Source organism: Chrysemys picta, chromosome 13, assembly GCF_011386835.1.
Source record: "Chrysemys picta bellii isolate R12L10 chromosome 13, ASM1138683v2, whole genome shotgun sequence".
Classification (NCBI taxonomy): Eukaryota; Metazoa; Chordata; order Testudines; family Emydidae; genus Chrysemys; species Chrysemys picta.
In genome coordinates this window covers 35,561,531-35,587,175 of record NC_088803.1, presented here as the reverse complement: position 1 = coordinate 35,587,175, position 25,645 = coordinate 35,561,531, and the positions used below count along the sequence as shown (strand labels likewise).

General features: G+C 38.9%; 1 protein-coding gene across 4 annotated transcripts in view; it reads left to right on the top strand.

Moving 5' to 3' along the window:
- The window catches only part of STK4 (serine/threonine kinase 4), a 70,733-nt gene that overhangs the window by 22,528 nt on the left and 22,560 nt on the right, over nucleotides 1–25,645 (top strand). For all 4 annotated transcript variants that reach the window (XM_008168101.4, XM_065565899.1, XM_065565897.1 and 1 more), the window contains one exon: nucleotides 12,949–13,106. In XM_008168101.4, the coding sequence (XP_008166323.1) occupies nucleotides 12,949–13,106 (158 nt within the window). The remainder of the gene's footprint in view (nucleotides 1–12,948; nucleotides 13,107–25,645) is intronic.

Here is a 25,645-nt window from a genome sequence, read left to right as displayed (position 1 = left end):
CCTATGATCATTCTTTCACTTTTGAGTATTTCCCCAAACCTCTGCTATCACTTTTTAACTATTCACTAACTTCACACTAAGGGAAGAATGCTACCAAAATTCTGTTTAAACTTGGATGGGAGAGGGAATTGCTCGTTGATGTAATTGATACATTAACTCACAAAGTTGAACAATGCTAAACCCCTTCATTTTTGGCCTCCTTCAGTTCACTTACTTTCACTTACATCGCCTCCTCAAAACTTTGTGGTCCTTACAAACTGAAAGTAAATAGTTCTGTCTTCCAGTTACTCTCAGTATAGAAGATGCACGTGGTAATTTTACTTTTACAGATGAAACACCCAACTTTAAAACCAGCATTTATTTTGTGGTTAGGGACATCCTACAATGGCTACTGCAGTTGTTGGATATGTCTTGGCATCTAACCAGAAGAGGGAGCTCCAGAACGGGCTGCTGGCAGATGCTGTTTGAATTGGAAGCTCATCTTCCAAACACTTGGAAGTGTCAGAGGACTTCCTCAGTCTGAGGAATGAATTTGAGGTTCCCGGTGCAAGTGCTGTGGCAACGTCACTCTTGTGCACACTAATTTCATGTACATGTACATTTAATGCCATAATTTCAAGAGGACCCAGAGCTGCTTGGTTTCATTCAACATTTTTGCTCTTGCTGTCAAAGGAGTACCTACTTAAAAAAAATTGTCTTCAACACAGTTGGTTTATTGATTTAATCATTTGGAAAATTACCATATCAGGTTAAAATTTAGCTTAAACTCCTTTTCCTTTCCTCTCCAACTCCTCCAATAGAACAATATTGAATTCCTAAGTGCAGCCCAGTGCACTGTCCATATTAATATTCCTTTGTATAACTGTTTCTTGGGGAGATGGCTAGGCAGCAGTCTCTTAGGAGTTTGCAAATGACTTTTCTGTGAATTGCCTCAAATGCTCCATTTTTTTTCAACTTATTTCCATGTTAATAGTCTCTTGATGTTCAGTTAAATTGATTGAGCTGTAAAAAGTCATCAAACCAGCAGCAGAACTCAGCAGAACTCTTTTGAGGAAGGATTTTTTTAAATCTTAAATAGGTGAAATAATGGTATTTTTAATGCATTGGAATTGGAGAATTTTCATTAATTCATATATTATGTGATCTATCTTTCAAATGATAACTGGCATAGCAATTCATGGTAAAGAGTGTTCAGGTGAATACAGTACAAAGTTCTAAATTCTTTTACATAGCAGCAGTGGTAGAGTAGAATCTTTCCAGGAGCCTGAAACTCCTGGGTGCTTATATTTTTGAGTAACTGCAAAATTGCATCAAAACTGGTTCTCGCCACCCCCCCCCCTTTTTTTTTTTTTGCTGTCTTGTACCATTTAAAAGAAACAAAAAACCTGCCTTTTAAATGAAATATTGAAATGTCATATTTCAGACTAGGATTTCTATGGAAGTTCTGGGAAACAGTTTCCTCTAGCAACTCATACGATATGTGATGAAACTTTCAGAGAGCCATACCTTCTATTCTTAAATGAATTGGTTTGATTTTTTTTAGGATTTGATCACTTAAATATACTAGATTTAAAGTGTACTTGTTATGTAATATACAGAAGTACCAAAATCCATCATGTACTAATTTTGGCTGCTTAAATATTTTACAATTGTTTGGTTTTGGTTTTCCAAAGAGATACTCAAAACAAAATATTCAAACATTTGCAAAAAGCAACCTCCCCCACTTGCCCCAACACTAGATATCCTAGTCCAGGGGTCGGCAACCTTTCAGAAGTGGTGTACCGAGTCTTCATTTATTCACTCTAATTAAAGGTTTCGCGTGCCAGTAATACATTTTAACATTTTTAGAAGGTCTTTTTCTATAAGTCTATAATATATAATTAAACTATTGTTGTATATAAAGTAAATAAGGTTTTTAAAATGTTTAAGAAGCTTCATTTAAAATTAAATTAAAATGCAGAGCTCCCTGGACCAGTGGCCAGGACCCAGGCAGTGTGAGTGCCACTGAAAATCAGCTTGCGTGCCGCCTTTGGTACCCGTGCCATAGGTTGCCTGCCCCTGTCCTAGTCTGTTGTGCACTAACCCTTGAGTCTTTGATTTTTCTGAGAACTGCAACTATTTAAACTGCACTGCTACACATCTTTTTTTGTTGTAAATCCATTGTTAACCGCTTACTTGATATGAGTTTAACTGCTTTGGAAAAACATTTAATATTAAAATTTAAAAGCTAGCCTTCTGAAGCACTAAGGAAGGGCACTCATTTGTAATATTAGGAACTCTTGTTCTGCTCAGAGACCAGAATAATTATTTCAGAATAGCCACAACAAATCTTTTTATTGTCCTTTCTTGTTAAAACATCTACTAAACTACACTTCAGCCAGCCATGAGCTCGGATTGCTAGTGGGGAAAAAAAGTTGGTATTTCCTCTTTAAAGATAAATGTCACTAATATTCATGCAATTGATAAGTGTTTGTATTTAGTTATTAAAATTTCTTCTCTTATCTCCCAACCTATTTGTGTGCGTATGTTTGTTAGTAGACATATTTCCTGCTATTTGCTAGTATTCATAGTGCTGGTAGACACTACTGAAAATCTTGTCTTATCCACATCTTGCTTTTATTACTTGCCCATAGAATGGGTAGCACTTGAGATGAGGAAAACTGATACCTTGGATCTTTTAGAACTAAAGAGTAGAAGCATACCTGATGTGGCAGGTAAGATAACTATACTGCCGCCTTGGGCTATAATCGGATCTCATAAGTGAAGTAAGAACTGGCTTGGTCAGTACTTAAACCTGCCCTGTCTTTCTTAAAAGGGCCTGTCGCTGTTGCATGTAAGCACCAAACAAAACATACGATGGAACTGGAGTGTCCCAAGGGGTGTCTTGTGTATGAGGCTTTTTTGTATACACATGAGTGAGGCTCTTTATTGTAGCATACAAATGCAGCAGCGTGGCATTAGCAGCTCTGATAGCACCATGCCCTTTGTCATTTGGATATGATGTAAAATATGCCTCCGTTTGTGATTGTTAAAGATCCTCTAGCACTCCTCACAGAGTAGGTGCATGAGCCTGCCTTAGCTAGATTCCAAATCCAATGATTACATGAATTCAGCTGGAATTTCCAATTACATTTGAAATCTCTTCCTATTGCTAAGCTGGCAAATGATTGTGCTCTGTTAAGAAGCCACCTTCCATCCTAGAGATGGCAGCATTTCATTAATGAGTGAAAGTAGTGTGTGTGTGTGTGTGTGTGTGTGTGCGCGCTCTGCAATTTTTTAGGTGAGAAGAGGCATCTGAACATGTTAGTCTTGTGTTAAATGTACAAGATGTTGATATTTTAACTTTAGCTAAAGTAAAACATTTAAGTGCCAACATTCGATAGATCTTTCATTGGTTAGAAGTCTAATTTTTCATGTAAAGTAATGACTTTTCTCTGTAAAAACAGTAATTTAAAATGCACAGCATAATTAAATGTGGGTGGCTTAGAAGGCATCCACTAGGTGTTGCACTCAGTTATTGTTGCAAATGAATAACGCATTATTTATCTATACTTATGAGGCAGCTCTAGGTGGTTTAATGACAGTCGGTATCTGAAGTTGTTTAGTTGCCTGGTATTGAAATGGATGATGTGGTTATTGCAGAAGTATGTCATTGGCATTTTTCTGCTATTCTTCAGAAGATGACTTTCCATAACACTACCTCCAGGTTTATGTATTAGGTTATTCAGCATCTTCAGTGGTATAGCTTTATATCTAAAATGAATTGGACCATTTAAAAGTAATTGGGACATAAAGCATTATTAGCAATATGTCCTCAGATACTATGATGAGCATTGTATAAATACCTAAATTGACTAAACACTTCCTTCCTCTTCTGTAGCATTACACTGCTGCTGTTGATGCATGGTGAATATAAATGTCCACAAATGAGAACTTTCTTCCAGTACTGGGCATGTTTCCCTGTGCTAGTTATATTCTGTATTGCTTTTCACCTTCATCTTAGCAGTACTTCTGGTGAAGATGACTGCTTTTTGTTTACTTCCCATCTGTGCAACAGGAATATCATGTCATGTAGCTGCGAGTGCAGTCATGTAGACTAGCAGTGGGAGTACATATTCTGCCATTTTGGTGCTGACAAGAAAGTGGTGTGTTTTTTAACAGTAGGGTAATGTCGTCTTCTAAAACACGTTGAGAATCTGAAGGCATTACCCAACAGATTACACTTTTTAAAATGGGTTACAATTAGAGTCTGAGCTACACACTTATCCACTTTCAGTTCTTTGCATGCTGAATCTTGTACATGGCCTCACCATTAATAAAGCCGATACTACATGAACATAAATTCCATCCAGCATTCTGAAATTAGAAGCAGACATACAGATGTTTAATGTAGCAATCTTAGAAGTATACGTTTGAGTGCCTTTATTGCTTTTACAGTACTGTGTAAGAAAGTATACTTGTGCTAGTGTACCTATGAATGCCAGTGATAGAAACTGGGAGAAGTTTTCTGGACACGAGCAATGACTTGCTCCCCATCTTGATCATGAGTAATGGAGTGCTGAGTAGCATACAGTGGGCCATATACCGCAACAGTATCTTGAAAGATGTAGAGGAAAGAGTTGAATCATTTATGATGAGACACAACTTTATCCCAAAATAGTAAATCTCATCTGCAGGCTAGCTCTGACCTACCTGTCTCCTATAAGAATAATTAGGAGTTTATTTCCTGTGAGGACCAGAATAAACTGTGCAGGAAATGTCCTCCTCCTGAGAACAAATAGTTTCTCAAATAAAATCTTAAAACTTCTTTGATCAAAGAGAGTGCCACTTCTAAATCGGAATTCTTCGTACCAGCAATTACTTATGCTATTGAGGCTCTTTCTCCCAAAAAAAAGCAAACAATGTGGTGTATGCATATCAGCTTCCGTCTTAAGCACTGGTAAGTTTTTATGGCTACAAACAAGTAGAGACATTAAAAAATGGAGTTGTTGACACATCTGTATTCTCATTCAGTTTTATACCAATCAGAATTCTTAGATTGTTGTGTGCGAGACCCTGGATATGAGAGATTGCAACACATCCAAGTAAAGTTGCTTCTGGGTAAGATTATGATATGGGCTAGGAATGAGTTATCCAATCAGAACTTGTCACTGTTTCGCCTTTTTCTGCTTTTGTCTCCAATGCCAATACCTTCAAGTATTTAGTCCAATGACTAAAGCAAACAAGCTGAGAGAGAAGAATTCCCTGTCAGAAAATCCTGTGGTGATGGATGGGGAGGAAAGCAGCCTCTGTCCCTTCATTTGCTTGTGGGCTAGTACAATATTGTCATAGTTCTTTATAAAACATAGTAAAAGAACATGTCAAAAAGGGTAGTTGTCAGTTTAACTAGCTTTCTTGCATCACAGAAAATGCAGAGTCTTTTCTCATTTTATAGAAACATGTACCATAGACTTTTTATTCTTAATGACACATAAAATATTCTTTCTTTGAATATAAGATACTCAATAGTTTACAAAATAAATTAGTTTGGATGCTTTCAATTAATTGTAGTGGTCCTCTGTTGCTTTGCAGTGGTGGCAGGACACACCAGGCATGGTTTAGATTTCATTTGGGATTGAGAAAAAGTTTTTCATAGTCGTGGGAAGACTTATCAGTGTAAATTTAAGGAGTTGTGAAATGCGTGCCTTGTGCTTCATGTGGGTGAATTCCAGTTCATGTTACTAAAGGGTAGGAAATTAATTAATGGTGGAATACTTTTTGCTGTAGTTGAATAAATTTACCTCTTTCTGCTATGCTATATGAAATGATGCAGTTCTGTTAATCTTTATTAGTTTCTGTACAAATTATCCCAAGTGGCTTTTAAACTTCAGGTATTGGGGGGTAGCCAGGTTAGTCTGTATCCACAAAAACAAACCTTAATTGAATGGGCCCTGTTAACACTGGTTCTCCATTTGTGAGATAACTCCCTTCTCTTCATGTGTCAGTATAATAATGCCTGCATCTGTAATTTTTACTCCATGCATCTGAAGAAGTGGGTTTTTTACCCATGAAAGCTTATGCCCAAATAAATCTGTTAGTCTTTAAGGTGCCACCGGACTCCTTGTTGTTTTAAACTTCAGTTATGGTTCTCTGAGGAAAAGCTTGATGCAAACAGAACTACAAATTCCATTTGAAATTTGCATATTAGGCATTTATTGTATGTAGTCATTGGGCACTATATTGTTAAATGCTTAGCTTAGACCTTTGAGTTAAACTATAAAAGACAGCAATGGCTTTTCTGATTTTTAAAGTTAAAACTAACGTCACTTGATACATCCTTGAAAGTTTGTTCAGGAGCTTTTCTGTACAGGGACTCTGTATTCCTGGATGTGTAGCACCATGATCCTTATTTTGGGTCTCTGAATGCTACTACAAAACAATGTTATTTCCAGAGTCCTTGGTGTACATGCTTCTCCTACATGCACCCTATACCCCATTGTCACAAATGCATGCACTCTCTGGAACTTAATTGTAGTCCGCTAGTAGCTTGTCTAGATACTGCAGCTTACTAGGACCATGAGCAAACTAAAGTCTAACAAAGTCAGTCAAGTTCTTTCCTAGTATTCTAGTATGTAATTCCAGAAAGTGTGCCCAGCTACTCAGATTTTGTCAAACTTTTTCTCATTCGCAGTGCATAGGCATATCAAATAGTTTGTTACAACAAGGCTAAGTCATGATGAAAGACAGAGTACAACACAAATATTTTGCATTTACAATCTTTTATCCAAGGATTTCAAAGCACTTACCTGTGTGTAGTTGGTGGGAAAACTCCAAGATAATCCTATTTTGATAGGTTCCTCATATAGAAGTTTGTAGTCTAATTAATTAACCACTGGTGATATCATTTGTCACCAAAAAATACTGTCTGACTTAACAAAAACAATTCATGTCCTGGCAGTTTATGCACTAGTGCAACGTTTGTGCATTTGGGCTTTCAGCACTTCATGGTAATGTTTAAAACGAAATAGCTAGTTTTTATCTTCAACATTTTTAATTGAAAACCTTTCTATTAAGTTTAGAGGAAAGAACCAAATTTTTGTTTTGATAAACTTTAGTCTTCCTATCAGGAAAATATACACATGCTCAATATCTAACTTCTCTAATATAATAATGCTAACTTCATAAGCCAACATTTTATGGTTTTAGATAGAATTATGGTTCTGCATGTGAACATGTTCATTAGCAAACTGGCAGGGCTGCAGGTTAAACATTTAATTTTAAAATTTTAATGTACTTGCAATGCAGTTTCCCCGGATCTGATTTGGAATGAGGAACATCTACATGCTTCAGGCATAGGTCTCTTTAAAACAGAACACAGATTTAAAGAAAACGCAAGAGGTTATGTGGTCTTGAAGGAATGTGTGTACTTCTATTATAGCTAGTAACAGCTCTGGAACTTGCTTTCGGTGATTGGGGGGGGGGAATAACTATAAAGAGGGGAAAATAGTAAAACAAGGATTTTTTTTTTCCCATTGCATTGGTTTCTATTTCCCATTTATTTTAGTAGGAGGGAAACATTCTTGTTATGTTCATAGTTTTACTACTCAGCAGACTTGCTTGAATAATAGGGTGGAATTTTCAAAAGCATTCTACCTTGCCCTATTTCTACTCCCATTGAAGTCTTTTGGTTTTGGAAAATCCTATCCATCAAGTCCAAATGCTATTAGAGTTTATCGGGCAATTCTAATGAAGATTCAAAGCAGTGGCTATTTACCGGACACAAGGCTATATTTAACAGTAATTCTGAAATTAATGTTAATATGGAGTACTTGGTATAGCACTGCTTTGGAATTCACACCTTTGGGTGTGAGGGGAGGTACTTGCCATACATGCTTTGTGATCTGCCCTTCACCTGAGCAGCCAGGGTAGGGACATTTCACTGTTCTGTTTTAACATCTGTCCCAAAATAGATTTTAAACATTAATATTTCTCAGTTTTCAAAGAAATTATACCAACAGCCCATTTGAGCATTTTCTTTTTTCAGAGTTCTTTTTGGGTAGGGATTCTGATCTTTATTCTTCATTTGGCACACTTTACAATAATGTGCTATGAGCACTTATGGTGCTAAATAAAAATCCTAAACATGTAATAGACTGGGAAGGCTCCAACAGAGCTGTTGTGTTCCATTTTGTAATTAATATGGCTCCTAAAATGATGACTATATATTTAAATGATGGAACATTAACAGATCCAGAGGAGCTATATTGATTCATCTCCATAAGAGGCTTTCTTTTTTTCTTTTTAAAAAGGTCATAAGTACATGCTTACATAAGAAGTTATTCCAGTCTGACATGCATAATGCCCACAGTATAACAAGTAGTGATTCTCTATCTCTCTCTGCACTTTTACTTCTGTTAAACAATAATATTTTGATACCACCCTGTAATACTAGGAAATGTCTACTTGGCATAAATTGACAGACCCATCTAGTCTGGTGTCTTTCTCCAGCAGTGGCCAGTATCTGACACCCTTCTTTACAGAACCAGACTTAGTTTTTAGTTTCTTCTTTGGTTTCTATCAAAACCTTAAACGGAATTAAACAGGTGAACTTTGTATTGAATTAATAGCAGATGACCTTTCTGCAAAGCTGGTACTGATGTAAGTCAGGATTATAAAAATAAATCTAGCATGCCAGAATGACATTGATTTGGTGTATTGTCTTTCCTTCTCAAGGAGCATTTCTGTCAATCTTGCTAAATAAGCAACCTGACTCTGAAATTCTAGTAGCAATTAAAATTTATAAAAATCCCCAGAGCTGTGCTAGATTTGTCATTTTACAGTCTTTTTCCGTTCATCATTTCCTTGTCAATTAGTAAATCTACATCTTAATCAGTTTAATAAATTATTCCAGTAAATCAATATTTAAGGTTAAAAATATATCCTGTACAAATGTACTTAATTGGTGGCCATTATAGGCTGAAGGTTATTGTGTCCCTCAAAGGACAAAGCTGACTTCATGGCTACTGGTGTCCGGTATAATGTGGATGAGAAGTACAGTACATGTTTTCTTTTAACTATTGTAGAGTTATCAAAATTTAACCCAGAAGCTGCTTGTTGTCATTTGCCTTTTATTTGTATCCTTATGTTGCTCTTCTGTGTGGAAAGAAAATTTAGTTAGAAATTTGTAATTTGTTTTCACTGAAGTTACCAAAGGACCCTTCCATGACTGAATTAACTAGTGATGTGATTGACTGCACCTACCCACGGATGTTACTGTGAGCGACAGTTGGTGAAGAATAAAATTTTACAGTTCTGGGAAGAGGGGGATGTTTTTTTTTTTTTAAGGTTACTTTCTGAATTAATCCCTGCAGCACAGCAACTACATATAAGCAAAATTATCTTTCAGTAAGTATATAAGCTCATGAAAATCAAGTAGTACTCTATGTGAAGGAGCATTTAAAAATGACTTTTTCAAACCACTCAGCACTAATTTGTCTGTTCATTAGAATATAGATTTTTAAAAAAAGAGATCCAGATGACCCAGTATAGTGTGTGTGTGTGTGTGTGTGTGTGTATGTGTGTATACACAGATGAGTTCATGCTGCTGCCTCTTCTTTCCTGACACTTCCCTTATTCGGGGTTGGCGACTCTTGTAGCCTTCTTCTAGGCTGTCATGCAGATTGGTCTCTCTGGAGTCCACTGATACCCGGTCTGTGTACAGAGTCTTTGGTCTCCCCATTAGCCATCTTTCGTCAAGAGCCATCCTACTGATATAACTCTTGGGTCTCCACTGGATATGCCCATACTAGTGTAACCCAACCTCCTTCAACTTGTCCTCAATTGGAATTACTCACATTAGGCCCCTTAAGCCTCATTTCGGTTACTATCCTGGACTGTCCAACATGAGTTCATGCCTATTCTACAAAATTCTACCGCATAAAACATTCCTCTATATTCATTGACTATAATATTTATAATGTGCCTCTTGCTTCTAACAGTATCTCACAGTTGCATAGAATGAGTATGCATAGAGTATCTTCACTCTCTAAATAAATGTTTTGTCACCGCAGTGGTAATTAGATTTCTATACTGCTTCAATAATTTATCCCCAATATCACAGTATTTCTTAACTTTGCAAACACGTTTCCAGACTCTGACCTTCATGCCGTCTGTCTGAAGGTGGCTTTGTTGATCTCATTCTGTACAATGAGGCTTTTAAAAAATGGAAACTATTGCCAGCAGTAGAATAAAATAATTTGTCTTAACATCTGTTGTTATGATGCAGATGTGTAAGCATTTATTTTCATCCTTCAGCTGTTTGCTGGCTCAGGAAAGACTACAAGATATCCGATGCAGTGATGCCTAGAGTTCTAATGATATTTTCATACTATTTGTACAGCCACCCCTTTGTCTCTTTCAGTATCTGAAGCCAAGGATCATGCTAAAATAGCTTATTGCTTTATGGAAGTTCACTTTACTCTATATTTAACATTTCTGTAAACACACAAGATGTCCTTGAACTATCAAGTTGGTACAAGAATTCAAACCATTATATCTATTAATAATCAGATAAAATCTGGAAATGAAGTTCTACAATATAATATGTTAGTTTTACTTTAAAGAATAATATCCTGTGACTAAACATGTATGGATTTCCAGATATCAAAAATAAAGCACTAATTAATAGCATACAGTCTCTTGGAAAATTTAGACAAGCTTATGTCTGCATATCTCCTAAATGTGAAACTCTTTGCCAGAAATTGTCTTATGGACGTTTGGCAAATCACTTGAGATTATTTTATGTATTTTAAGCCCCATTTTTTTAGTTTTGGCAATTATACTTTATTCACTTGTATGGCACTTGATGGTGTACCCTTAACTACTCAGTCTAGACCTGGCTTATGTTTGGCTAATTTTGGTGCCATTTATACTGGCACTTGACCTGGGGTAACTGTTGTGGGAAAGTGAATTTATGAGTTGCTGTTTTTTATGGATATGAGACTTGACCTCTGTAATGGCTAAAAATGTATTTAGACATGATAGATTTATTGCATTGTGTAGAAAACTGTGTTTTTATCACAATGAAATAACATTCCCTTTTGAAAACGGTATTCAAAATAGGTTAGTTGGCCTGCCCTTACAGAACTAAGTCATATGTAATGTGCACAAAAACCATATGCAGCAATTTATCATAAATGAAAGCAATATTGCATTTAGCTGTGAGTAATCTTTGTAAATACAGTTTGTTTTCATGATCCTAAGATGTAGCTTGCTGCAACAATACATCTTCAGTACAAGCATATTTTTATTCTTCTGCTGAGACTCTATACTAAGTATTATCTGCATTATGTCCAGCATGACAAGTTAGATTTAAATTTGAATACATATTAGACAACATCTGAAACTGCACCAATTGCACTAGCAGGTAAGTCTTAAATTTGACAGTGATATCCTTTTATACTGTCAAGAATCCACATTGAAACTTTCAATATTCAGTTACTTCTAACAGTTCTTATATCGTCTGGATTTTTGGGTGCTTTGAGGCTACAGTCTGTTCACTTTGTCTCTTTTCCCCTGATCCATAACCCCCCATATGGCATCCTAATGATCCTTCAACTGAGGAAGGCTGGGCTCCTCCTAGATCCCATCTCATCTATACCTCAAATATCATCTGTGTTTCAAACCGCATCAGTGTCCTAATTGAATGTATGGCCACACACTTCCATTTTTGACATAAGATGAACAGGTGTGATGGGGATTGGTTGGGTGAATTCATGCTTAAATGTACACGGATCTAGGGGTGCTGTAAGAATTTTTATAGTGGGGGTGCTGATGATGGAAACCATATATCTGGTGGTGTTAATACTTTAAGCCAAGGGGTGCGGCAGTACCTCTAGTTCCAGCACCACTGCACAGTTCACATTAAACCACAATCCAAATGTAATTGTGGCTGAAGGAAGGCAGGGCATGTTACCATCCTTATTTCTAATCCAATCTAACGAAACAGCCCATCTGGTCTTTTCCTTGGCAAAACTGGACTCCTACTGCATCATGTCCTCCATAAGTCCACAGTGTCCCTGCCTTTCCTTTTACTTAGATTGTGATTCCTCTAAAGAATGTGTAATGGAACTGAGAGGGTCTTAGTAATGGAGAGTTTGAGGTGCATGGCATGTACTTAGTTTTTTGAAGTATGAAAAATTTGATGACAAAAAGATGAGGCACTTGTGTGACTCAGTAGGAGAACCTGTATTTGACTAAGGGAAATCTCCTAGCAAAAGAATCTGATAGAATAAGTGTTGATTTTAAAATCCATTTCTCCCCGGCCCCATGCATACCTTAGAAAATTAATAGTCTCTCCCCATGCCTTCAGCCAAGGACAAGGTATGTAACCTTTATACAAAGGAACTTACAGGGGCTTTCTTGGAGTGTGGTGGCAGCTGACCTTCTGTACTGTTACAGTCAAATGGAAAATGTAGCATGTTCTCACTTGTAAAACAAATTTTGGTTCTGGTCTCATTAGTTGTTGAACTTTAATTTATATCCTTTTTTCATATTTTGTAATGAATAAATAAGCTGGCATCCAGCTGGCTGAAGTTTGTATGCGGCTTCTAGTACGTATAGCTCAGTCACTTAGCAGTTTGGTCTGATGGACTCAGCACAGGTCTAACAATCAGAACCTCTGGACTTCTAATTCTGGCTCTGATGCAACTTGCTTTGTGGTCTCTTAACCTCTCTTACAGATGGGGAAACCGAGGCAAATAGGGATAATACCTCTCTCACAGAAATGGGGTGAGGATTAGCTTTTTGTCTAGTGCTTTCCAAATAGATAGTACTTTGTCAGCACCAAGTATTATTATTATTAGTGCTCTAATTGCTTGAGACAGATTCTGTTTGGTGTAATATAAAATGCTCTAGTTTCCGATTTTTACAGAAGTGACCATTGTTTTACCATTTTTTAAATATTTCCAGGGAGGGATGAAACGATGCAGCCAGCCAAACCATCATTCTTGGAATATTTTGAACAAAAAGAAAAGGAGAATCAGATCAATAGCTTTGGGAAGAATGCATCTGGCCAGACAAAAAATTCCTCTGATTGGAAGGTACCACAGGATGGAGACTACGAATGTGTAAGTATATACTTTGAAATGTATTATGGCCATTTTAAAGGTTTTCTGTTAATCTTACTATAATAGCTTGCTTATTTGGACAAAGTACAGTAGAACCTCAAAGATACAAACACCAGAGTTACAGACATACTGGTCAACTGGCCACCCTGTGGAACCGGAAGTAATCCTGCAGCAGCAGTGGTGGGGGACAGAGATGGAGACGGACACACCCACACCCCCTTCACTGCCTCGGGGCTTTAGTCTTTAGGCTTTGGGCGAGGCTTGAGGCTGCAGGGGGAGGAGGGTCAGGGCTCCAGGCAGGGAGTGGTGGTCAGGGCTTCTGATTCTTGGGAGCACCAGGGATTGGGGCTTCAGCCCTGTGGCTCCTTTCCTGGCTTCAGACCTGCAGGGGGCGTAGGGGCTTAGGGCTTAACTATGAGGGGAGCGCCGGTTTCAGCCCATCATGCACCCTCTTTCCTCCCCCTCCCCCCACCCCCCCCCCGGCTGAAACTAGGAGCAGAGCTGCAGGGCTGAAGCCCTGAGTCCCAGCACTCCCCCAAGGTCTAAAGCCCTGAGCCCAGTCCCTTTTCTTCAAGGACTTCAAAATAACAGAAAATGTATCAAATGTGTCCTTTTCCACTTCACCAAGGGTTATCTTCGGGAGCCTAGCTACTCTCTACAGGATTACACTCTGTAGGCCATCTGCCTGGGAGTCAGGGCGAGCCTGTCTGTTCCCTTTTCCTTCCTAGCCTGTTCCTTGCAGATTATGCTCTGCAGGCCATCTGCCTGAGAGTTTTATAAAAATGGGCTCTTCTCCTGAACTGTGCACTACTGCCGGAGCCTTCCTACTCGCTGCAGCTCTCCAGCTAACCTGAGTTACTTGTTGATTTTTATGAGGACCAGGTGATCTTCAAGCTGTCACCTGAATCCTGGCCTCACAGCCTCAGCTGGGCGATGGCTAATTAGTCACAGGTAGGGTTAGGCTCAACTCCTTTTAAAAGAGTCATCTACCCTCTGACATAATATAACTCTCTCCCTCTTACTTTAAGGGGTGCAGCATAACTTCCCTCCTCCATGTGTGCATGCTGTCATTGAATGGGTGTTCGTATTGCCCAACGATGTGAGGCTAGACACTTTAGCGTAGTAAGGGATACACATTCCTTTTGAAAAGAGTTGTGGAGGAAAAATTGCTTTCTTCTGTTTTAATTCTAATAGGTTGATACCAAAATCCATCTAAAAATTTCATATAAACATTTTGGGACTTTATTGAAAACTGTGAAGACACCAATTTATTACCATAGAATGGGGTGTCCTCTTATGGATCAGTGCACATCTAGTTCAATGGGAGTGTGCACACAGTGAGGGAAGTGTGCAGTGTAGAAGGCACAAGGTAAAGGGGAAAGTTGTGTGACATAAGAACGATTATACTGCGTCAGACCAATGGTCCAGCTAGCCCGGTATCCTGTCTTCTGACAGTGGCCAATGCCAGGTGCTTCAGAGGGAATGAACAGAACAGGTAATCATCACCTGTCGCCCATTCCCAGCTTCTGGCAAACAGAGGCTCAGAACATTGCAGCTTACAGAGAAGAAATATTTTTAGACCTGTGATGAGTAGCTGTTTTGATTCAGTTATACGACCTTCTTTACTGCCTTCTGTTATTACTCAAGTATTGCTGTTTACATAGATTACCAGTTTGGTGAAAACACAAAAAGGAAGCCTTTTGAAAGCAATAAATCAAACATTATTTAAATGTGCTTGGGTCACCCTCCTACATTAATTTGTAAAAATCTCACTTCCAAGCAGTGTACACTTCCTTAGCTCTGTTTTCCTGCCGTGCATGAATATGCCACAGTCTTGCCTTTTAATTCTATAATTGAGCTGACTCTCCAGTTAATTTTCTTTTATGTAGGATAAGTACTTGAAAGCAACAAACATTAATGTTTAATAGACACAAGGGTATTCCCTGCAGCCCTTAAATGAGGGTTATTAACAGTAACATGTTATGTAATCCAATCAAAGACCTAATGCTGAATACCTCTCCTGTTTGGTTAAAAAAATTGAATAGACTAACCTAATGATGGGCTTTAGGCAAAACTCATCTGTTAAACTGCTTAGTAATTGAATGCCCCAATGTCATAAACTGCTTGAAGTAAGAGTACTTTCACTAGCAATATCAAGCACATTCAACCTAGACTGAACCCAGCACTGGATTAATTCTGCTTTGTCAGAGGGGGTGGACAGGAGCATGCTTTTTATCTTAACTTCTATGGTTCCAAGTAGAGACCAGATCAGTCAGCTTGGAGATAAATATTGGTTTCTCTGAGCCTCAAGAAATGTGATTTGAAATACTGTTTGGTTTGTTAGCACAGTTTAGTTTAACAGTTCTCTCACCATAAGTCCTATATGCTTTCTCCCTCATAGCTTCTATAAACTGGAGACTCCTGGTTTACAAGCAAGCAACATTTAATTACAAAAGAGATTTCTCCCCTTTCCCTTGTGGAAAAACATTTGACCTTTTCCTGGTTAGAACTGTTCCTGTGAAGCCTCTGAAGCAGGCAAATATGAAGTTATTTATACACCACAGCAATGTGATGTTGGATTAGGGTTCCATTATTTTCATCCAGACTTCCTGTTACTTGTTAAGTGTTGATAATGTGCAAGGCACTGTACAAAAAATGAAGGCATTCCTGTCACCCAAGGAACTGGAAAAATTGGGGGAAGGGAGGAAAACTTGCTTTAAAAAGGCTGTGAACTCCAGTCACCAAAATGTGCTGTCAACCATGCTACCTGTGCCATGGCAGTGGTCTGGGATATCATAAAGCATCTGTATTTCTAGCCTTGTAATTTTTAAGTGTCCGTCACTACTTCCATAGTCATTGCATGCTGGTGCTAATGTTTATCCTCATACGTTTCAATGAAAACCAAGACAAAAACAACTTTTGAAACTTGTTCTGCTCTTTAAAAACCAAAATAACTTTTTTTTTTACTTTGGTTTAAAGAGTGTTTGGGTTTTGTTGGGTTTTTTTTTCTCTATCTAAGTAGACCAACGTTTTCATCTCATTTGTGACTGAAGTGGGAGAAGTTTGAAGAGATTAAAATGAAGTTAGAATGGCAACTATCTGACCAAATCTACCACTATGGGCACTTTGATAGAATCTTCTGTGACTATTCAGTGTATATTGTAGATCTACTGGGAGTTGTTTCATAGATTCTAAGGCCAGGAGGGACCATTGGCATCATTGTCTGACCTCCTGTGTATGACAGGCCACAGAATGTCCCCAAAATAATTCCTAGACTCTAGAACATATCTTTGAGGAAAACATCCAATCTTGATTTAAAAATTGCAGATGATTGGGAATCTACCACAACCCTTCATAATTCACCATTGGAACAATTTACTCTCCTTGTTAAAAACATATGCCTTATTTCCAGTCGGAATTTGTCTAGCTTCAACTTCCAGCAATTGGATCGTGGCTAGATTGAAGAGCCCATTATTAAATATTTGTTCCTCGTGTAGGTACTTATAGACTGTAATCAAGTCACCCTATAACCTTCTCTTTGTTAAACTAAATAGATTGAGTGCCTATAAGCAGGGCCGGCTCCAGGGTTTTTGCCACTCCAAGCGGCTGGGAGGGGGGGAAAAGCCGCGATCGGCAGCAGCTCCACTGCACCACTTTCTTCTTCGGCAGCAATTCGGCAGCAGGTCCTTCCCTCTGAGAGCATTATTCCCACCAAAGAGCCCGATGTGCCACCCCTTCCCCTTGGCCGCTTGCTGGGCTGGTGCCTGGAGCCGGCCCTGCCTATAAGGCATGCTTTCTAATCCTTTAATCCTTCTTGTGTCTCTTCTCTGAACCCCCTAGTTTATCAACATTCTTCTTGAATTGTTGGCACAGAACTGGACACAGTATTCCAGTAGTGGTTGCACCCGTGCCAAATATGAGTTAAAATAAACTCTCTACTCTTAATCGAGATTCCCCTGTTCGTGCGTCCTAGGGTTGCATTAGCTCTTTTAGTCACAGTATCACAATGGGAGCTCATGTTCAGTTGATAATCCTCCATGATAGCCAAATCTTTTCCAGAGTGTCTGCTTCCCAGGATGGAGTCCCCCATTCTGTAAGAATTTCCTGTATTCTTTGTTCCTAACCATATTAAAATGCATATTGTTTGCTTGCTCCTAGTTTATCAGGTGATTCAGATCACTCTGAATCAATGCCCTGTTCTCTTCATTATTTACCACTCCTCCAGTTTTTGTTTACCAAGTCAAATGCCTTACAGAAGTCTAAGTATATTACATTAACATTATTACCTTTATCATCCAAACTTGTAATCATAAAAAAAAAATCAGTTTAGTTTGATGGGATCTATTTGTTGATTTGCATTTATTACATTATCCTCCTTTAGTTCTTTATTAATCGAGTCCTGTATCAGCTTCTCCATTGTCTTGTCCGGTATTAGTGTCAGGCTGACAGGCCTATAATTACCCAGGTCATCTTGTTTACCCTTTTTTTAAAATTGGGACAACATTAGCTTTCTTCCAGTCTTCTGGAACTTCCCCAGTGCTCCAAGATTTACTGAAAATACACATTAACAGTCCAGCGAACTCCTTAGCCAGCTCTTTAAAAACTCTTGCATCCAAGAGTTATCTGGACCTGCTGACTTAAAAAATCTAACTTTTAAATCACTGAAAACCTGTCTTTTTATGTTAACACAATAATGAATTCCTGATCCATGCTTTCTTGGCATCATTACAATACTGAAAGCTGTTCCAGATTCCATGGGAAAGTGGTGAGAATGAGATGGGAATAACTTCCCCCACACACACTTTTTTTAGTTAATCTGCGTCCTTTTGCTGTAATGTGATTTTCTGTCTAATTCTAAATGTCTCTATATAGCAATGCTGAGCTTTTGCTTAAGATAATATATTACTACTTTGTCTCACTAATCAAAAGGTTGGCCACAAATTCTAGGTAACTTCTTGGAAGTGAGTCAAATTTCACCAATACTTAGTGTTGGACACTATTGCAAAAGCATTTGGATATCATCTTATGTTTCCCTACAGGCACCTGTAGCTATGTCACTTCTACTACAGAAAGTTAGGATAGAAGCAGATTGTCTCAGTACTTAACGCAGGTAATTGTATCTCTCGGAATGTATTTATTAGCACTAGGGTCAACCCCTGATGCCTTAAAGTCTCAAATAAGCATTTTGGGTTTGTTTGTTTGAAGCCACCTGCACAATATCTGTGCTTTTGGAGGCCTGTTAGGGGTGCTTCTCTTAAGAATTATGTTAGTTGCCCAGCTGTATTTAGCTATTTATGTTGCTTCTGATTTCCAGAGCTGCCAGTGAATACCTGGCAGAAATCCAGTTGATGAAAATGGGTATGCTTTTTTGTTCACGGGATCCCAGGAGAGCTTTACTCATTGCCTGTTAGCCCTCATTAAAATCCTCTAAATTCTCTTAAACTAGCAGGAATTCCTGTATTGGCAAGTTTTAGCTCTGTGGCGGGGCAAGGAGACAGCCATTTAGAAACAAAATTCATGGCTCTTCCTTTCAAATAATCCACCTTCTTTGGGAACAGTCTGATTTTGGTTCATGCCTAGGTATTGGTGAATAAGCCCTTTCCCTTCCCTGCAATTACTGAAAGCCAATGTCTGCCTGTCATATTCCATGCTCCACCCCTTGAGCCTAATGATGAGTGTCTTCCTTGATAATCTCCAAGTTTTCCTGTAAAGTGTGTGTGTGTGTGTGTGTGTGTGTGTGTGTGTGTGTGTGTGTGTGATTCCTTTCATAAACCAAGTCAGTTATAAAACTGCTGTAGATCACTCTGGAGCATAAATGCATGGTGCGAGGCAGCAGAGATGACTTTTAATAATCCTCCCTTTGGCCTCCTGTAGAGATGTTTGTGCAAGGACAGTAAGAAGCTGCTACTATACACAGCATTTGCTCACACTAGGGATGTAAAAGGTTAACAGGTTAACCAAAGTTAACTATTAACCCCAGCAGCCCCACATTGGGCCGGTCCCCAGCAATGGTCGTGCCAACAAGGCCACACCGTGCCGGTCAGCCAGACCCTGGCCATGCTGCGCCTAACCGGGTGGACAGACACCAGCCCCGGCTGTGCCACACAGAGTCAGGCAGCTGGCCGCGCCCCAGCCCTGGCCGCGCCAGCCGGACCCCAGCTACCTCAGGTAACGGTTAGCCAGTTAAATGAAATAATTTTAATCGTTTAATAGGTTAACTTTTTTAACCCATATTTACATGCCTAGCTCACACGTTCACTGTACTCAGTTTTGCATTAGACAGACACAACTTTTAGCCACGTAGCACTCCTATGGAGAAAATATTGTTCTCCATAGTAAATGTTCTCTATCTAGTTCCATCTGAGACGTGTTTTGCAATTAGCTGCTAATAAAACCCCTGCTATGTCTCAGTCATAGAAGATAAGAATTAATTTTTGCCTGTTTAATTGTTGGACTCAGCAAGTCCAGCATAGATTCTATCTCCTCTCTACTTCAGGCTGTCATGTTTCATTTCTGTATGTCTCTTGGGGGGTTTATGCATTGCAATTATTAGGACTCTTCAGAAATTCTAGAAGTAACATGAGAAGACACTAATCACCATTGAGGTGGAAAAATTCCAAGATACAGCTTGACTTCCACATGGCTGACAAAGGGTCAGACTCTCCTTCTAGCCTGCTTCGGCTAGATGGTTATTTTGTATTCCAATAGCACCTACAGGCCCTAACGAAAATCAGGGCCCCACTGTGCTAGATACTGTACAAACACAAAATAAGCAACAGTCCCTGCCTCAGAGTTCATAGTCTAAATAGATGAGATAAAGGGTGGGAGGAGAAATGGAGGCACAGAGGTGAAGAGACATGCCCAAAATCACACAGCAAGTCAGTGATAGAGCTGGAATTTGCTTCCATGTCTCTGAGCCCCAGTAAAGTGCTCAGTTCTTTAGCCCATGTTTCCTCTTTGCTTTTGTCAGGCCGACCCCGGGGATTGTAACTTGGACCAGAAAGCTGCATAAATTGAAAGAGTCACAAAAAAATACAGATGAGTGAGCCTTAGAAAGACACATTCATGTGCTGGATTTTCCTTTGTTCGGATAATTCACAAAGTGATGAAGGAAAAACTGGCAAACAGTTGAAGGAAAAATTACTGTAAAATATATTTGCTTTAACTAATTTAACAAATGTACCCACATCTGTTGTGTCTCTTAAAAATTCCCTGCAAATGCATTGGAAATGCAGTTGGTATCAGTACTGTAATTAACAGATGTATCCTGAAAGCAATTAATGGTGCCATCTCGGTTTCCTCATTTAAATTACTTTAAAGGGTGCATATTTAGACAAGACTATTTCCACAGGGCAATATTAACAATTTTCTGTTAGTTTTAGAAGCCATCATCTCCATTTAGGTGTACCTGATAGAAGTTGTTGTAATTGTGCACGTCTGTAAGCTAGTTCTGGTCCAGAGCTTTTAATGGCCATTGTCCAGGTCAGTTCCCTTCTGCAATATAATGTAACCCAAAGTGAGCCCTTTTTCTTTCTTGAATAGGAATGTAACACTTTTTTTTTCTGAGCTGTTATACTGAGAACATCTCAACATGTTTTAAAAACAAAGCATTTCCCCCACTCCCCCTTGCTGTGTCAGTATCCCTTTATAGCAGTGTAGTCTTGGATCTGTTGTATTTAGTATCTCCCTAATTTCTGGGATCTTTAAGTCAAAACAAACATAAAAGAATAGTTGTAATTTTACTAGCAGGGAAAAAGAGAAGGAAAAGCATTTTAAAGATTAGTAGTAGCTTCCTCCTGCAGAATTGTTGATGAAATGCCACTGTGGATTCCCCTCCCCTTTGTCTAGACATATTAATTCTGATTCTATGATATACCGAGCTCTGAACTTAACTCTTACTGAAACATCTGCAAATAATATTGTGAATGGAGAAGAAAAGTTTCTTGTTTTCAGAACAAGCTAAATCAATATACTGTATTTTAGTTCTGGTGAAACTGAGAGCATCTGCAGGCTGGAATCCACTAGTTATTTAGGTTAGGTACATCCTGGGCAGTGTAAGGTCCAGTCACATTGACTCATTAGTGTATGGTGTGAGGGGTGAATTGAGGCCCCATAGCCCATTCAGTCCTGGTCTCTCCACAAAAGCTACTGTTGGCATCCTAACATAGTGGCATGTCACTCACAACCCAGTGCAGTTTCTTCTGCAGTGATAGAATGATAAATTTCAAGTTTTAAGAGTATTTTTATTAATTAAAACTTCAAGCTGTATTACATATTCCTTTCTGATGCACTGGCAACTTCATGGCTTGCAGACGAATGTTAATGATCTGCTGGTTGTATAGTGAAACCATCCATTTATTTCACTGCAAATGATCTATAAGAGGACCTGTTAGAGGCCAAGTGATTTATTGCTTATCGATCATTGTAAACATGCTTTTCTTTACAATGACCAGAGTGTCTGATACATTATAGTGCTTCGTGCGGGTGTAATTTGTCTTATGAACACATTGGTGTCTACCAATACCTGGTACATTCAGTTTGCTTTCTGTCTTTCTGAACACTGATGTTGGATGGAATTTATTAGCAACTTCTTGTTGACACTTATGGCTTTCCTGCCTTTTGCCTGACTTTGTGGAAGTTGAGCTAATCAAAGGCGTGGGAATATAGGAAAGAAGGAAGGTGGGTTTTTTGTACACTTTGACACCCCGAGGACAGTAGATAACTGGCTCCGCTTCATTACTTAGGGTTTGTCTTCACGTACAGTGGTGCAGTGGCGCTGCTCTAGTGCTTTAGTGAAGACACTACTACACAGATAGAAGTAAGGCGTAGTTAATCCACTTCCTTGAGAGTCCATAGCTGCTGTGATGGGAGAAGCTCTCCCGTTGACATGGCGCTGTTTATATGGGAGGTTAGATTGGTGTAACTACATCACTTGGTGTGGATTTTTCACACCCCTGAGCAATGTAGTTATACTGATATAGGTCTGTAGTGTAGACCTGGCCTTAGGAGATCTGAAGAGCCATCTCAAATGGTGAAAAAACACACCAAGGATGCATTGTGGAGCTGATTGTACAGACAAGTTTTTTTAATTACATTGTTATATGGAGTTTCTGCTATATCAATCTAGGGACACACTCTGACATTGTGTGAGATGTTTTTGAGCTTGTTTACCACTTAAGTTTTCTGCCTCTGATATGGCTCTCTGAATTTTAATTCACTTGTGTTTATGAAATTGCTTGGAAAATAGAAGTCAAGGTTCCAGAGACAGAAAAATACAGAAGGCCCCAAAGAAGTCTTATTTTGTTGGTTCTTCCCCATGACATGGCTTGAATGGATATTCTGGGCTGATGGCTGAAGTATCAAAATCCAATTTGGTGGTAGGGGGACAAAAAATCCCTTCTAGAACAAAAAATCCATCTTGCATATTTACAGGTCTTTTATATGACTTTTAGTATTCTTAAATTAAATTGAATCGTGAAAAGCATATATGTTAAAATAACATTCACTCTGATTTTTTTAAATGTACTTTTTCTGACCCAGAGCCTTATGCAATGAATTAAAGTTGTTTGTCTCAAGAATTCACTTGAATATCTACAGTTTTTTGAATAGGGCAAAAGGAAGCTTCCATTAAAACACTGCTTTCTTCAACTGCACTGAATGTTTTATGACTAGACCAAATGCTTTCAGTGAATCTAGAGGGATTTCTCTGTCCAAAAATTTCTCTTCTCTATCTATCATATACTCCCCTTTCCCACTGGCAGAGGCTGGAATAGAAAATACAGTTTAGGCTCTAACTTTTAAAATAATCATACTTTGATCATAAAATGAATTTATGTGGCAAGGTATCCATTGTTTTAACTAGTCATGTCTGGAAACAGTGATGGAGATTTCTATCTAGATCAGGGATAGGCAACCTATGGCACGCGTGCCGAAGGTGGCACGTGAGATGATTTTCAGTGGCACTCACAGTGCCTGGGTCCTGGCCACCGGTCCGGGGGGCTCTGCATTTTAATTTAATTTTTAAATTAAGCTTCTTAAACATTTTAAAAACCTTATTTGCTTTACATACAACAATAGTTTAGTTATATATTATAGACTTGTAGAAAGAGACCTTCTAAAAATGTTAAAATATATTATTGGCACGTGAAACCTTAAATTAGAGTGAATAAATGAAGACTCGGCACACCACTTCTGAAAGGTTGCCGACCCCTGATCTAGATTATGCATTACTTCGGCCCTATTCATAGCTGGAAAAAATAACCCTACAGATTATACTGTATTGAATCCATAATGCAAAAGCTGCTTTTGATGGGAAAACACTAGTGCTACAACCTTTCTTAGAAGGAGAGGACTTAAGTTTAAAAAAAAAAAAAATCTTGTTTCTTAAGACTGCAGAGGCAGGAAGGAACTGTCATTAATTCCCAAGATTGAAATTCTACCCCTCTGATGGGTTCCTGCTAATCGATGGAGACCTTTCAGTAAAGCATACTATCTAGATCAGGGGTTCTCAAACTTATTGCACTGCGACCCCCTTCTGACAAGAAAAATTACTACACGACCCCAGGAGGGGGGGACTGAAGCCTGAGCCTGCCCGAGTCCTGACGCCCTGGGTGGGGGGGAGGGCAAAGCCCAAGGGATTCAGCCCCAGGTAGGAGTCCTGTAACCTGAGTCCTGCCACCCAGAGCTAAAGCCCCAGGGCTTTGGCCCCCGGGCGATGGAACTTTGGCCCCAACAAGTCTAATGCCAGCCCTGGCGACCTCATTAAAACGGAGTTGCAATCTACTTTAGGGTCTTGACCCACAGTTCGATAACCGCTGATCTAGATGTAATCTTCAGTGTGAAAGTTTGATTATAAGATGACTTCTTTCTATTGAGGCACTGTTTTATTCATTGGTTTTAAATGTCACGTCTTGGCTCATAAAATTAGCCATTTCCATTTACCTTATCCCTGCTCATTGCGTACGATTCTTTTAAGCAAGTGCTGCTGCTACCTTTCTGGCATATTTGTCACATCCTTTCCAGCAGTAGTTTTAATCAGTGATGCTTTTACTAAAAGTTGAATATCTTGTTATCTATTAATCAAATGCTCTCCTATTAAAAATGAGCTTTGGCGTAAGAACATAAAAATGACCATATGGGGTCAGACCAATGGTCCATCTAGCCCAGTATCCTGTCTTCCAACAGTGGCCAGTGCCGAATGCTTCAGAGGCAATGAACGGAACTGGGCAAATATCATGTGATCCGTTACCCTAACTTCCAGAAGCTAGGACTGGATATGTCTACACCGCAATTAGACATCTGCAGCTAGGGGCTCGGGCTAAGAGGCTGTTTAATTGCTGTGTAGATAACCAGACTCTGGCTGCAGCCCAAGCTCTGGGACCCTCCCACCTCACTGGGTCTTAGAGCCCGGGCTCCAGCCTGAGCCCAGATGTCTACACTGCAATTAAACAGCCCCTTAGATTGAGCCCCACAAGCCAGAGTCAGCTGGCATGGGCCAGCTGTGGGATTTTAATTGCACTGTAGACATACCCTCAGAGGCTTAGAGACACCCAGAGCGTGGGGTTACCAATTGATGCTTTCATATGAGCAATAATGGCCAATACAAAGTGCTGTACATGTGAACAGTTCTGAATCTCCATCACAAATCTATCAGTTCGTTACAAATATGTGAAAACTCAGTAGTGTTACCAGATTGATTCTGCAATAGTTTGCATCTACTGTCTGCACTAATTCAATCCTTTGTTGATATCTTCTGCTCCTGCCTATTCAAAAGATTCCTAACTCCATTATTGCTTATAATCAATCTCTTGTTTGTTTGCTAAATGTGACCAAAGTTTCAAGGCCATTTGTACTGGGAAGGTCATCTTGAACCTGCATTGGAAACCGCATAAACAAATTCATGGTTGCTCCAAATTGCTGATCTGATTTACAGCTAGCTCCTTGTGTGTAGGCTTTATAAAAAAAAAAAAATTGAGCTCTGAATTCCATTTTAACACAAAATAGGACACATCACATTTTGGATTGAAAACCTTATGGTGGCAACATTTGAAATGGAAAAAGTCAAGTAGTTCAGTGGCTTGAATATTTTTTAATATCTGCCATGGAAGATAATCATTTTTGCTCTTTTTTTCCCCCCCATTGGGAGGAAAACATTTTGTAAAATAGGAGTCATCATTCATTCATGCTTTTTCACTTTGGCACAAACTGACATTGATTTGATTGCAGAGCACTCACTGTTATAACTTGCTGCCAAAGTTACATTTTTGTTGCTGTATCATATATAGCAGTCTGTGCTTGATATATAGCTTAATTTAAAAAGTATCCTTTGGGAGAATTAAAAATTGCATGTAAAATATATAAGCTGCTGTTATGGTTTGCAATGAAGTCTTTTTAGATAGGCTACAGTACAGCCATAATCAGCCCTATTAAATGGAAGTATTATGAATCTAACACCGTCCTATAACGTTGTTTACAGGACTAAACCTACAAAGCTATAAATGGATTGGCTCCTGGTTACCTTAGAGATGCCTCTTTCCCAT